Source organism: Micromys minutus (genome assembly GCF_963924665.1).
Source record: "Micromys minutus genome assembly, chromosome: 1".
NCBI classification, from domain to species: domain Eukaryota; kingdom Metazoa; phylum Chordata; class Mammalia; order Rodentia; family Muridae; genus Micromys; species Micromys minutus.
In genome coordinates, this window is record NC_137969.1 from 225,382,131 (window position 1) to 225,397,352 (window position 15,222).

At 42.8% G+C, this 15,222-nt stretch overlaps 2 protein-coding genes across 2 annotated transcripts in view; one reads left to right on the forward strand and one right to left on the reverse strand.

The window, feature by feature from the left end:
• Positions 1–1,091: 1,091 nt before the first annotated feature.
• Positions 1,092–12,059, reverse strand: ERH (ERH mRNA splicing and mitosis factor). The gene is made up of 4 exons (XM_080910428.1): positions 11,974–12,059; positions 9,222–9,309; positions 4,235–4,355; positions 1,092–1,591 (listed from the first exon to the last, which is right to left on the reverse strand). The coding sequence occupies exons 1-4, from the start codon at positions 11,974–11,976 to the stop codon at positions 1,489–1,491; spliced, it is 315 nt and encodes a 104-aa protein (XP_080766554.1). The 5' UTR covers positions 11,977–12,059; the 3' UTR covers positions 1,092–1,488.
• Positions 12,060–12,292: 233 nt separating this feature from the next.
• Positions 12,293–15,222, forward strand: part of SLC39A9 (solute carrier family 39 member 9) — a 35,588-nt gene continuing 32,658 nt past the window's right edge. The window contains exon 1 of the mRNA XM_080930640.1: positions 12,293–13,177. Coding sequence (XP_080786766.1) covers positions 13,082–13,177 — 96 coding nt within the window. The 5' untranslated portion in view covers positions 12,293–13,081. The remainder of the gene's footprint in view (positions 13,178–15,222) is intronic.

Consider the following 15,222-nt stretch of genomic DNA (forward strand, 5'->3'; position numbering starts at 1 on the left):
TCTCCAATTTTTTTGATCTGAGTGAGCACATACATACATGTAGAGACCAGAGTATAACTTCTGGGAGTTGGTTTTCTCCCTGCACCACATGTCCTGGGAGATGTTGTCAGGCTTGGCAGCACGTGCCTTTACCAGATGAGCCACTTCCCTGGCCTATGCCAGAAGTAATTTTCCTTCAAGTCCCTGCTTTAGGCAGTAGAAATCAAACCTGTTTTACTCATGGAAAAAGTCAACCAACAAACTATCTTTGCCAACACGGTGGTAGTGTTAACAGCTGAGCCAAAGCACCTATAGACCTCACCTTAAAAGGCTAACTTTTAAACTTCTATCATAACCTACAATCAAGCTGGAGAAAGAAGGGTGCCACTCCCTCAGATTCTATACCTTAAACAAAGATCATGCTAGAGAAACACGATTAGCAGCTGAACAGACGCTGTTAAAAACAGGCCCACCTGACTTAGCTCTGCAGCCATTTGAGATTTTTTAGCCTTATGTCAGGGCTAATTCCTAGTGAACATCACTGAGAATCGTTAAACACACCCCCCTCCTGTTTTATTAATTCTCTGGTACAGTGATACTTCCACTAAAGATTCCCAGGGCATACCCTCCCAGAGAATGTTATAAATGGTTTTTAACTTAGGATGGTGTAAAAGACATTCTTTTGTATTCTGAATTCTGCCTTTGTCCTAAGCCAATGATACCAGGTCTAGATACTCTCCATAAATGCTGGGAAGCTGCAGTGAGGCGAGACAGCCACCAGGCAGCCAGGAGAGAAGCAATGGGCCCAGAGTCCTGTGCTTAGGTTGGAGCACCAAATTCATTTGGACTTAGACTATTTACAGTTTGTCATGGGATGTACTCCTACTATTGAGTATAGAAGCATCTTCTATTTGTATCCACAACAGATACAAATATTGGCACTACAATTGAGATTTATTGATTGCTGGAAAAAATGAGTAAAGGCTTATTGTCATAGAAATCCCAGCAAAATGTTTCCAAATGTTAACTCAAGTTCTTTGTGTAAAAGCTGTTGACTGTCAGACAATTCAATATTAGAGACAAAGAACAAACAAATAAAACCACGCAGTGAGAAAATACAACTACAGAACATTTCTTTATTTTCCACTAAGACTTTCCCAGAGGATATAACTAACCTCGTCCCCACCCCACCCCCCACGAAGGGTTAGTGCGTTCACTGCTATAAAGCAGATTTGGACAGTTTCAAGGACTGGAACCAACCTTAAAATGGCAAAAAATGCTTTCTATCTGAATTATCATAAAAATGTTTAAGTAAAAAAACGAAAGTAAAGGAGCAAAGGGGCATCGGTAGCTTCAGAGAAAAGATCGTTCACGGTTCATGTCAGACATTCAATCTTGGCTCGAGTGTAATAAAGTGGAAACAGGACGCTATCATACAAAAGGTTCACTACAGCGTGCTGTATGCACCTGCTCCAAGTCCACCCCCAGCCCCTAATGCTTCCAACTCAGTTACTTCCCAGCCTGTTGGGCCTGTCGACGGAGGAGCACGTAGATCTTCTCTTTGATCCAGTCTTTGTTATATGGCTGGTATGTCTGTGTATCAGCTCGGTAACTGAGAACAGAAAGAAACATTCAAAGTTATAGTGGTCAGTTAGAGCCCCACAGAACTGCCTGGAGTGGCTTCAACCTGCACATTTTCACACATGAAGAGAATCAAGTGGACAATGCTGCTTTTCTTTTCTAAGATTTATTTATTTCATGTATGTGAGCACAGTCACTGTCTTCAGACACACCAAAAGAAGACATCAGATCCCATTACACATGGTTGAGAGCCACCATGTGGTTGCTGTGATTTGAACTCAGGACCTCTGGAAGAGCAGTCAGTGCTCTTCACTACTGAGCCATCTCTCCACCCCAATGCTACTGTTTTAACAAACAGATGTGCATCACTTAGCAGTCTTATGATGGTAAAAGCCGAGGCCCAGAACCCTTAAGCACTTAGTTAACACATCTACTGACCAAAAACCTGTGTTTTTCTACTATAAAGCTTCTATTTTTACTGAAATATTTTCTTAATTCCTTTAGTGATTAAAAACAAATACTAAACACCAAAACATGCTTTAAATTTTCTAAATTTATTCCGAATCAACTAAGAACTCTTTAATTGAATATTACTTAAACAATGATTTCCTGCTGTTAAAGGAGCTCATAGTCTAAGATTTTCTTTTTAAGATAAAAACCAAATTTCAGAAGAGCATCTCTTTCAGAAGAGAAGGGCAAGGCAGGAAGACTCACAGCAGCAGAACTCTATTGATAATGAAGGTTTTCAGAGTAGCCGGTCAAGGTATCTTTATGGGTCTTGAAGAACAGAGGAGCTTCCCATGTGGCCTAAAACTCAACTCTGTAGAGTAACACACACTAAAACTGCAATGCAGGGGTGTGGTGTGAGCACTGGCTGCTCTCCAGAGGAGCCCCCATGCCCACACGGCAGATCACAACGGTCTATGATTCCAGTTTTAGGAGATCCAATGTCCTTTTCTGCATGTACAGAGTACAGAGTATACAGACATACACGCAGACAAAACACCTATACACAGAAATATCAAACAAAAAGCTGTAATGTAACAAGGCAGACAAAGCACCAGGTGTGGTGGTATAGATTTCCAGCACTTGGAGGTCAAGGGAGGCAGACTGGAGTTTGAGGTTGCTTGGTCTACAGAGCAAGTTCCATGACAGCCAGGGATACACAGAAGAACCCTGTCTCCATCCATCCAACCAACCAACCAACCAACCACCCACCCACCCACCCAGACAATCTGGCTCAAAAGATGGCTCCAGATGATCTGGGTTCAATTCCCAACACCCATACAATGGCTCATACCCATCTGTATGTAACTCCAGTTCCAGAAGTTTGACCCCGCCCCCTCCGGCCTCTGAGAGCATCAGAAATGCATGTAGTGAACAGACACAAATCGCAGACACGACACTCATACAAATAAAATTAGACAAGTGATAATATGTATTAAAATTAAAGCTAACCAGATGGTGGCACACACCTTTAGTCTCAGCACCTGGGAAGCAGATGGATCTCTAACTTTAAGGCCAGCCTGGTCTACTACAGAGTGAGTTCCAGGACAGCTAGAGCTAAATAGAGAAACCCTGCCTCAACCCCACAAAATTGTTACTAAGTATGGATTATTACTTCAAGTATTTCAAGTATCTGAATTAGCTCTTTACCTTTTAAAAAATATCCCTCTAGGTAGCTACAATTGTTTTTAAAAATAAAAAGGAAGCAAGGAAATCAGGGGTAAAGTGAAGCAACCTAATAGCTAAGTGATGCCGGGCAAGGTTCATTCTTCTTCAAATGATAAATCTTGTCACCATCATACATAGTGCAGCTCAACATCCCAGGCACCAGAACCCTCACCAGCATCTACTAAGCTAAAAAACTACATGCTATTATGATTCACGGCACTAACGGCTGAAATGGGGCTTCGTGCCAAGCAGGCAGTTTACCCTGAGCTACACACCCAAGTCTACGCTCACCCTTTGACAGGACCTCACTAAGTTGTCTAGTCTTAAACTAAACTTTCTATCCTCCTGCCTCACCCTCCCGATTAGCTGAGATAACAAGCCTACACCCCCACACACGGGGCCAATCTGCAATAAGAAAAATAAACTCTAAAGAAGGAATGCTCCATATAAGCAACACCAATTTTTTTCTGAGGTAAGGCCAGAGGTTTCCTATAAGTGCCCAAGGTTCTCATTGCCTAACATGCCTGCTTAATCAAATACAAATCTTTACTAACGCCCTTTTATGAGAAATATTCCAAAAAGTGAATAATTTTCTAGGATCATGCTCTGTTCAGATAACCTAATTAAGTAAGTGCCAATCTAGTCTACTTAACGGTGTAGTCTACAGTACAGTATTTACATTAATCCTGCTGACAATAAAATGTAAATACTACTATAATAACATGTTAGAATCTAAAACTTCACACCAACAAGACAAAACCAAACCTGTTTACACAGGGTAGGACTAAATCAAACTTTGGTTTCAATCTGAAAACATTTACTTTAGAAAAAAGTAAGAGGAGAACCCAAGAAAAGAACCATCAGGGTTCAGGCACACTTACTCTATCAGCTCTAGAGTGTCATTTTAGCCTTTTATTTATATGTAAGTGAAACACTAGTAACTATATAAATGAACAAAACCCAGCAAGACAAATTGAAAGATACAGTGGCTAATACTTACACCAGACAGCTGAGATCTGCCAGATCGTCAATAAAATCAAACAACTGACTGATATCGTATGTGATGGACGGGCTGTTGGGATTCATTCTCTTCAGATGTTCTTCATACATTTTACAAACACCTATGGGGAGAACAAGAACATAAGTAGTGCTGCACTGTGAGGAAAACTGATCTGGAAAAGGATGACAGGCTGGTCATTTTTGTTTTAATTTTTGTGACTAGTAATTTAAATTTATGAGTATTGATTTTGTGCTTTATAATTAGATGGCTACTTCAAAGCCCTGGAGTTGAACGAACATTAAAGGTCTGGGCTAGCATCTAGGGCCCATGTTTGGCCATTAGCAGCAACCCTTCCTAGACAGTATTGTGGGCTGTCTTTTTTTTCCCTCTTTTTCCCAAGCGCTGGAATTAAAGGTGTGTTCCACCATGCCCAGCTTGTGGTGTGATTCTTTTATCAGGGTTCCCTGTAAATCTTTCTAAAGCTGGAGAACAGAACACGGAAATGTCCTACTTTACCTTCAAAATTTGATAAGATGGAAAAAGTAATTGGTGATAAAGTTGGAACTTATCCTAATATGGCACTGAAGAGCCTAGATGCTGGACTCAAGGAATCTAGAGCTATTTATCACACAACAGAGGACAAACACCTCCACCCAGAAAACCTTACCTGACAAACAGTACATCCTTCCCATAGGGTTCTACAGATTATCTGAAGTAACACACATGAGGCATTAGCACATGCAAAGCTTGTAAATATTCCACTATAAGAAGAAAATAAAGTCAGGTGTGGTGGTCACACATGTAATTCAGCACTTGAGAAGCTAAGGCAGGAGGATCAGAAGTTCATGCTTGTGCGGAAACAGGGCTTTGAGGTGGTTTATATGACTGGGCCTATATTGATGAGTAAGTACTGCATGCAGCAGCAGCTCAAGGACTTTGATGGAAAGAGCCTGATCTCAGTGACTAAGGAGGGCCTAGAGCTACCAGAGGATGAAGAGAAGAAAACGGAAGAGAGCAAGGCAAAGTTTGAGAATCTCTGCAAGCTCACAAAGGAGATCTTGACTAAGAAGGTTGAAAAAGTAACAATCTCCAAAAGGCTTGTGTCCTTACCCGGCTGCATCGTGACAAGCACCTATGGCTGGACAGCCAACATGGAACGGATCATGAAGGCCCAGACACTGCAAGACAGCTCTACAATGGGCTACATGGCGGCCAAGAAACACCTAGAGATAAACTCTGACCACCCCATTGTGGAGACCCTTCAGCAGAGACAAAAACGACAAAGCTGTTAAGGACCTGGTGGTGCTGCTGTTTGAAACTGCTCTGCTCTCCTCTGGTTTCTCACTTGAGATCCCCAAACTCACTCCAACCCCATCCTCTGCAGGATTAAACTAGGCCTGGGCATTGATGAAGAGGAGGTCACCGCAGAAGAGCCCAATGCTGCTGTTCCTGATGAGATCCCCCCCACTGGAGGGTGAGGAGGATGCCTCTGGAATGGAAGAAGCAGATTAAAAGCCCCTGGGAAGCCTGTGCCCTCTGTATAGTATCCCTGTGGCTCCCCCAACAGCCTTGACTGGCACTGACCCACCTGGGTCTGCTCATGTCTACAAGAATCTCTTCTATCCTGTCCTTGTACCTTAAGGCAAGAAGATCCCCTCCCAAAGAACTGCAGGGTTGTGTGTTGTGTTCTTTTTCTGTTTTATTTTGTTCTGAAACTAAAAGCATGCAAAATAAAGATGCAGTTTTATTTTTAAAAGTTCACACTCATCTTCAACTATATTGTGAGTTTCAGAATAAATAAAACTGTCTCTAAAAACCCAACCCAAAACTCCACAACCAATAATGTTAACATTATCAATGATCAATCAGCATATTACCTGTTAATTTCCAGCCAGTAAAGGCTTCTACAAATGGGGGAATTTATCTCTTCAGTCCACTGCTAGCACAACGGCCCAAGAGGCAAGTGATATCAATGTTAGTTCCTCATGGGTAACATGCTCTATATTTGTAATTCTCAAGAAGCCTCTAAAATAAGATTTTAAAAGCTGGGGTTGGGGTTGCTGCACACCTTTAATCCCAGCACTCAGGAGGCAGATGCAGGCATGTTTCTGTGAGCTGGAGGCCAGTCTGGTCTATAGAGCGAGTTCTAAGACAGCCAGGGCTACACAGAGGAAATGGAAGTGAAATGCCATCTTCTCTTCCTTCACCTTTGAGACAGTGCTTTCACTGGCCTGCATCTCACTAAGGCGAGACTGGCCATCAAGCCTCTAGCATCCACTTGTCTCTACACCTCAGCGTCAGATCATAAGCACAGGCTACTAGGTTTGGCTTGTTTACAGAGGTTTTGGGCTCTCAACTCACTGGTGCTTATGCCTTTACTGAGCTACCCCTCCCCCTTAACTGCTACTAGCACACTACACTGAAATTAAAAAATCCATTAGAATTGTCAAGCCCAGGAAGGTAATTTCACTGTGCATCTCTAAAAGGCCCTGCCCTGTCACTACTGTCATGTTTAGTGGACACACTATGCTTATCTGCTACCATCAGGAAGGATGAACATTCACTCAGCACTTTATTACAGGCTGTAGCCAGAACAAAGACACAAAGTTAAGAGGCATTTAGACCAGAGAGGAAGAAGTAAACCATGTCTATTTGTAATGAGGTGGTCTTGTAGATATGAAGCCACCAAGATATGATTAGAACTAATAAACGATGTAACAAGGCTCTAACATACATGATCAATACATGAAAACCAGCTCTATTTCTATATACCAGTCCCCAAGAGAAAAGAAACTTAAACTCTATATAAGAATGGAGGGAGGAAGGGAAGGATATACAGGCAGATTTTTAAGCTAGTGTTTGCTATTGGCAGTGGTAGGCTTGAACCTAGGGCTTCATGAATGCCAAGCAAATTCTCTACTACTGAGCTATAACCCAGCTTCAGTTACCTCTCAACACCCTACCCAGCAGGTATGGTCAGCAAGCACCCCAGTATCCAGCTGTCCTGCAACTCACTGTGTAGCTCAGGCTGGCTTCACACTCATGGTCCTCTGACCTTACCTCAGTATTGCTGGAATTACACACAATGGTAATACACTTTTTAATATGGAAAATAAATGACCATTTTTCCCTTTTCAATAGGATGTAGCCCAGGCTAGCCTTAAAAAAAAAAAAAAAAAAAAATCACTCTAATGGAGGATAAACCTGAATTTCTGATCTTCTTGCCTTAATTTCCCAAGTGCTGGAATTCCAGGTTCGGACCACTATGCCTGTTTATGTGGTGCCAAGGAATAAATAAATTGAGGCTCTGTACATGTTAGGCAAGTACTCTATAAAATGAGCCACATCCTAAGTACATAAACTGCAATTTGTAATAAAAAAACCTTAAATACACACTGTAATGTTGCAGAAACCAGCACAAAAGGTTTGTCTGCCTTAATTACAACCAGCACACTGGGCCTGTGTGTAAGGTCAGCATTAATAGGTTTAATTAACCATGGGTTGGAAACATTTATACTTTTTTCTCATTTCTCCAACAAATAATGTGTAATATTACATTTTACACTGTGTTAGGTTACACATATTACACCGTATTAGGTATCACAGGTCTAAAGACTAGTAGCTGCCATGGGTTTAGTTAGAGAGCAGGGCAGGCATAAATTTTAGGGCAATGAGACCTTCCTTATGACTCTATATTGACAAGCCAATCAATTTGGCAAAATTCACAATATTGAACAACATAGAATGAACCTTAATATAGACCAAGAAACAGAGTTACCAATGTGTCAGCTCCAGTTCACCACTGTAACAACCTACTGCATCAACACAAGATGTTAATAAGGGATAGAGGCAGGTACCTTTATATTCTGTTCAATTTTTCTACAAGCTCAAACCCATATATCAAAGTACAATTAATTAAAAATATCAGAGGCAGACATGGTGGCACTCATCTACAATCTCAGTACTTAGGAGGCCACGGTAGGGTAAGCTTGCATTTCAGGTTGCGTACCAGGTTTCAGCCTGGGTAGGTATCAAGACTCTGTTATAACTAGACAATAAAGTTAGACTTAAAGTTAGATTAATCAAGGTTAGGAAAGGCCACCACCTGCAGTCTAAACATGACAGCATGGCTCCAGAGGCAGCAGTTTTGTGTAGTTGACCTTAATAACAAAAGGTTAGGAGAAGAATGGCCCTGAAGACATTCTCCCCTCCCCCCACAAAACCCCACCTTTCCCTTTCCTTGTTTGTTTGTTTTTTGAGACAGGGTTTCTCTGTGTAGTCCTGGCTGTCTGGGAAATCAGTCTGTACACCAGGTTGGCCTCAAACTCAAATATCCACCTCCTTTACCTCCCAAGTGCTGGGATTAAAGGTGTGTGCTATCACCACCTGACTCCCCCTTTCATCATTAGGAGTTGAATTTGATGGCAGCATTGCACTCGCTGTCTTGAAGTCATCTTTAATTATAAGCAGCTTTTGTTTTCACGGGTATCATCAGTTTGACTTGGAGGCTAATGACCCAGTTAGTTTTGAATAACCAACAGTTTTAGGGACCCGTTGTGCAGCCAAACCAACTATGTAACTTTGATAGGAAGAAGCAAAGAACTAACAATCTTCTAGAAACACCAGGCAGCACAACCAGTTAATATGACGTAATGATTAAGCCAAAAACAAACCCACCTACCAGCGAACAGTAAGTCTGTGCTCCACTGGCTCTCTGGGTTTGAGTCTGGTGTGAGTTTAGCAAATGCACAATAAATCCTACTGACCTGCTTTTGTGAACCATGACTTTTCCTGAGCTAACTTAGTTTCAGAAGGCATTCTAAGAGCTGACCCTAACAACTCAAAGGTGTTAAAGTTTAGCGGAGTATATAAGGGATGTATATAAAAGCTTTAATTAAATTCAAGAATTCAGTTCTCACATGCTACTTATCTCCCAAGAGAATGGTGTCTGTGTGTTTCCCCTTCATTACCTTCTGTGCTCACTCACCTTCCATGCATTCATTCACAGACTCATAGTCAGCGTAAGTCCTGCCTTCTGGCCTCTTGGTAGGCTGTACCAGCAAAATGGTGTGAGACTGAAGGGGAAAACAACTACAATGAATATTCTAACACGAGACTCAGAAATTTACATCATGACACAAGCCCTGACACAACAGGGATGGTAGTTACTAAAGCATAGCTAGGATGCTTATCCTGCAGTACATGTTTCTGTATCAGTGTTGGGCTCACAATTCCCTTAACCAAGTCATTTCTCAAAATCCAGATATACCTGCTTCTGTATTTTTTCTTACTAACCTTTAGAACCCATTTTCTGTCTCCACTAGCCTCTAGCTCTATTAACTCAATAAAAACTAAGACATGGGGAAATCAAAGGAGAGCGAAAAGGAAATACTATAATCACTTTACCAACCTAAGGTCTTCTCTGACTTGAGAACAACAGCAGAGCCACATTTTATACATCAAGGTGTAAGATAAATTACACACACACAAAGTATACAGTAAATAACACACTAAAACCATCCACTGAACCCACTAGGTGGCTTGCCTTGAGGGGCTAGCTCAAACCCAAATCCTTCACCTTTGACTACAGAGGGGCAGCAGGGCACTGAAAGCTTTCTTCTCCTGCTCACTGGGGAGTGCAGTCACGTTTCAGAGTTCTCTTATATTTTGGGACAGAAATGAATTCTTTGGTTTTGTCCTGTGCCTAGAGAATATTTTGTGGCATCTTTGGTCTCTCCTCAACAGATGTCACTAACACCAACTCCCTTCAAAGTAGCAAAAACCGAAACTCTTTAAATGAGACTAGGAGGAATCCTGATTAGCAGTCTTACGTAGTCTCCCATGCACTTGTGAATGATGAATTAAATAAATGCAAGCATGATGCAACCCCACTGCAAGGCTAATCCTCAACCAAGCTATTCACTTTGTTTTCACTTGCAACACCAGTTCTGCTTAAAAAAATAAATTCTTAACGTCAGGATGCCCAAACTATTAAGACAATCCAAAAATTTAGTTATCAACAAATTGAACTGAGATTCTGAGATCTAGGCTTTCTTGACTAAAAGAGAAAAGAACTTCAAATTTCATATAGCAAGAGAGCATTATTATTGCTCCACCTCCAGAAAGATCTGCTATTTTGATTAAGTTTGAGGTGACTTGAGACAAAAGTCTAAGTTGGTAACAAAAGAAACCTGTACTGATGCGAACAGTATTTTGTTAGTGATCAGCAGCCAGAGAAAGCATGGTTTGGGGCTGGAGAGATAGCTCAGAGGTTTAGAGTACTGACTGATCTTCCAGAGGTCCTAAGTTTAAATCCCAGCAACCACATGGTGGCTCACAACCATCTGTAATGAGATATGATGCCCTCTTCTGGTGTGTCTGAAGACAGCAACAGTGTACTTATAAATTGAAAATAAAATCTTAAAAAAAATAAATTTAAAAAAGAAAAGAAAAGAAAAGAAAGCATGGTTTGTTGCACAGGTCAGCTACTCAAACGGTACTTCCAGAATGTCTGAATCAGTATCATGGAAACCATATTTGCTTTCTTGTAATGGCTCATCCTAGACAAGCTATTTATTTTTGCCACATTCTTTAAATTTTTAAGGCAAAAATAAGAAATAATTTAAAATAATAATAACATCTAAAAAGTACAAACACACCTGCTCCCAACATTTCCCTTTTGTTTACTTAAAAGCAGGAGGGCTGGAGTACTGGAGACATGGCTCAGTGGTTAAGAGCCCAAGCTGCTTTTCCAAGGGACCGGTTTTCAATTCCCTGCACTCACATGGTCGCTTACAATCACCGGTAATTCTATTAACAGGGGATCGGACGCCCTCTTCTGTCTGGCGCTGGCATTGCTTGCAAGTGGCAAAAGACATGCAGGCAAAACACTATACATGAAAAAGGAAACCTCTTAAGATTCCCAAAAGCAAAACAACGAGAGTGTAGATAGCTCAGTGGTTAAGAGCACGTGCTACTCTTACACAGGGCATGAGTTTGGTTCCTAGCACCCACCCACACTCTCCGCTCACAACTGCCCGTTTTAACTCCAGATTCTGGGGATCTTATTCCTTTTTCTGTACTTACGTGCAAACACAGACACATAACAAACTAAACAAAACATTCCCTGTCGGATTCTGGGGCCATACTGGAGTCATTTTTCAGGCTCCATTCCCAGGAGAATGTAAGAACAAGATTGAATGCTGACATAATCGCCAACACAGGACTATTAAGGACACTGGGGAAAGGGAAAATACTTTCTTTTTGAAGTTCGGGGACGGGGACAGGGTAGCTGAGGTCGCACACTGCAAAGCAAACCGACACCCCCAGGCCGACATAACGGCGATCAGTAAGGTGACGGCTGTGTCAGTTTCAGGAAACGTCTGACACACGTTCCCCGGCCATTGTTCCTACAGTCCGCTAGTGCATCTGAAGAGAAAGAACGGCACCCCACGCCTCCCTCTTCCAGGCAGCGATCAGCAGACAGCCCATCCTTTGCCCACCGCATACATCGCCCCTAGCATCAGGTCGCGCAGCCGCAGGAAGGAACAGGTCCCGGGCCTACACTCAGGCCCCACGGCTTAGCGCCGGGAAGGGGAAGGGTCCACCCGCGAGCTGGGGGGAAGGAGGCGGGGAGCCGCTCGCTCGCGCTAGATGGGCGGGGGCGGGCAGGATGGGAAGATGTATGGAGCAGGGGTGGCCATCGGAGTTGGGGATCCCGGCAACTGCTGAGAACTCACCATCGCGCCAAACGCTTTGCTGCAGCCGCTTCTAACACCTCCGCCGCCGCACACGAGCTCAGCCGCAACGCCGCCAACAGCCAATCCCGCGAGAGCCGCCGCCGGAAATCGTCGGAAGCGCGACGCAAAATAGCCTTTCAGACCATAGAGATTCACACATTTCCGGTTTCTAGAGTGGATACCGACTCTGTTTCAGCCATCTTGGGTAAGGGCGCCGAGAGGTGTAGGAGAATCTTTCGCAGCTTTAGAAAGGACGCTTTGTTTCTGGGCGCTGCCTTTTGTACTTTAATTAACAGATAGGCAGCTAAAGTGATTGGAACTACAAAAGCGACACCAGTCACCTTTTTTTAGCCTTTCTAAAAAATGGCGGCAATATAAGGACCCCGGCCTATAGGTCGGTTGTAACCCGGAAGTGCCCTGCTAAAGAGGAGGCGGTGAGACAATCCGGAAGTGGGAGTAATGAAGAGGTGCCACTTGGCGGCCATGGCAGCTGTAGTATTGGCGATTCAGGGTCAGGGCCTGGCTGAGGGAAGTACCATGGGTAGCACCAGGTGTAGGGCAGAGACAGCATTGTGTCGACTTTGCTGTTGAATCCTCCGGCCCATTGTTAGAGACTTGCAGTACATCTTTCCCGACTCTAGACTCGGAAGGTAGTTTGCTGGGACTGGTGGGCTGGTCCCTTCCCTGGGGGCGTATCACCTGCTGGGAACAGGTACTGCGAGTGGAGAAGACACTTGGGTTCATCTTTTCTCCTGCTGCTCCGGGGACATTGTTTAGGGGAGCGGGTCGTTGTGTCATCCTCATTCTGACGATTGAAAGAGGAGATCTCTTTTCGCACAATTTCTCCATCTGTTACCTATCGGAATTCCAGAGACTGACAACCAAGTACCTAAGATTGCGCGAAGTTTTCTCTGGTGCTAGTATCAGCAAAAGGAGCTTGCTTCTTAAGAAAGCGGCGTGCTTCGTGAACACATTGGCTGGTAGCAAGGCTGAAAGAAGTGGGGACATTCCCGTTTTCTTGGAAGACCACACGTTAAAAAAGCCTAAGCGCCTTTTGAAACTGCTGGAATTTTAAAGCCTGGTGGAGAGGTGACTACAGGAGGGCAGAATGGATGATTTTCTCTCCATTAGTCTGCTGTCTTTGGCAATGTTGGTGGGATGTTACGTGGCTGGAATCATTCCTTTGGCTGTTAATTTCTCAGAGGTAAGAAATCGTCTATTTTCTGCCAAGCATTAGGATGGTGCTAGACAGTGATATTTGCAAAGAAGCTGCTTTTGATCTGTAAGGACTCATTAAGGAAAAGATGTAACATTTCACAGTAGAAACAAAGCTCACGTTCAGCCCTATAAATCTTAACCAAGAGTGATGGTGGATAAATGATACACTGGGGAACCTGGAGTGTTCAGAATCCTCTGAAAATTATATACCCCACCACTACCAAAAGTTGGGGCTCTGCATTTTTCTAGAGACAGGAACCACAGTTAGAGTTTTGGTGATTCCCAGAGGTTTCAGGAAATCAAGATATCAGATAAAACCAAATGGAGACGATTATTTCACTGAGGTGAAATCAGTGTAACAATTTCTTGAGAAAAATGACAAATGTTTATGGAGGAAAGTTTAAGTATGTTAGCACTACAATCTGTGTGAGGGGAAAATAAAACCTAAAATAGGTTGTTATCATTTCCTTTCAAAGAAGCCAAGGACTGGAATGGATATTCTGAGATTATTTTCAAATCTGTTTGTTTAGAGACAAACTTTTTGCTAGGCATGGTGGCCCACACCTTTAATCCCAGCACTGGGGAGGCAGAGGCAGGTGGATCTCTGAGTTCAAGGCCAGCCTGGTCTACAGAGAAGGACATACTTTGCATTTTTTAAAGAAGCGATGTGCACATCTATTCTTTAGATTCTCAGAGTTCCCCAGGTGCACTGTGCTCAAAAGTTTAGGGACAAAAATTTCTCCATGCAAGGGAATTCCATAGTTTCATCCTCAAGATTAGTGTAAAATAAATCTTTGCCTCAACTGTATTCCTGAAAGGACTAACTTCCTCAGAGGAAAGATGATGCATGAGGTAGGCCTCAAAAGGACTGTGAAGGAAAGGCATTGATGGTGAAGAGAACAGCCTGTGGTGGAAAGAGTGGCGAGCCTAGGTAGGCAGGAGAAATAAGCCTTCAGACAGACAGAAGGAAGTCTTCACCTTGGCTTGTGTGTGTTCCTTTTCTATTTCCTTTTTCACATGTGCTCTTTGGGATCTAATGATACAGTAAGTTACTTAGTTTTGTTTTTATTTATGGGTGTTTTGTCTACATGTATGTCTTTGTACCACATGCAATCCTGGTGTCATTGGAGGCCAAAAGAAGTTGTGGGGTCCCCTGAAACTGAAGTCTTGTGAGCCACCATGTGAGTTGAGTGATAGGAATTGATCCTGGGTCGCCTGAAAGAGCAGTTAGTGCTTGTAACTGCTGAGCCACCTCTCCAGCTCCTAACACTTTATATATATATAGTGACTCACTGAAAGGCCTGGGATATAGCCAAATGGTAGTGTTTGCCTAGAATATGCAAAGCCCAAATTTGGTTCCTAGCCCTGATACAAACAAAACCCCAGCAACACTCATTCAGCCATATTACAGACAAGGAAGCAGGCTGTGTAACTTGAAAAAGTTCATTAAGTATCTTGGAATGAGATAGTCTGAGTCAGAGCTGTTTTCAGCCACTGTCCACCGTGGCAAGGGTACATAGTACATGTACTGTGTAGCACATGGACTAATCCAGCTCAGACTCTGTCAGTGTATTTACATTGTTATTGTTTCCTGTTTTCTGTCAAGGTAGCAGTTGGATAGAGCTGGGCAGGTGTAACCTCTCTTCTGGGTTACTTTTCTGCCTAGGCTTTCTGAGCCTCCTATTTTCCCTGTAACATGTTTTTTTTCCATTTGTTCTTTCTTTCTTAGCATATGGGAAAGTGAACTTGTAAGGAAGCCACAGCTCACTTTGAGGTCCTGTGTGGCATCTTGTGTTTTAGATTCAGTTGCTAAGGAGCAGTTTTCTTTGGCAGTTAGTAACAATGCTGTGGAAACAGACTGAACCTGGTTTACCTTGTTCACACTCACCGCTGTCCTGGTTGATGAATGAAGTAGATACAGATGGCTAGAGTGGAGTTTTACCTTGATTGCTGAGGATTATTTTGGTTTAAATTTCCATTCAAATCCAGACCAATACATTTGCAAAAGTGAAATGAAGTGGGAAAAAGGCA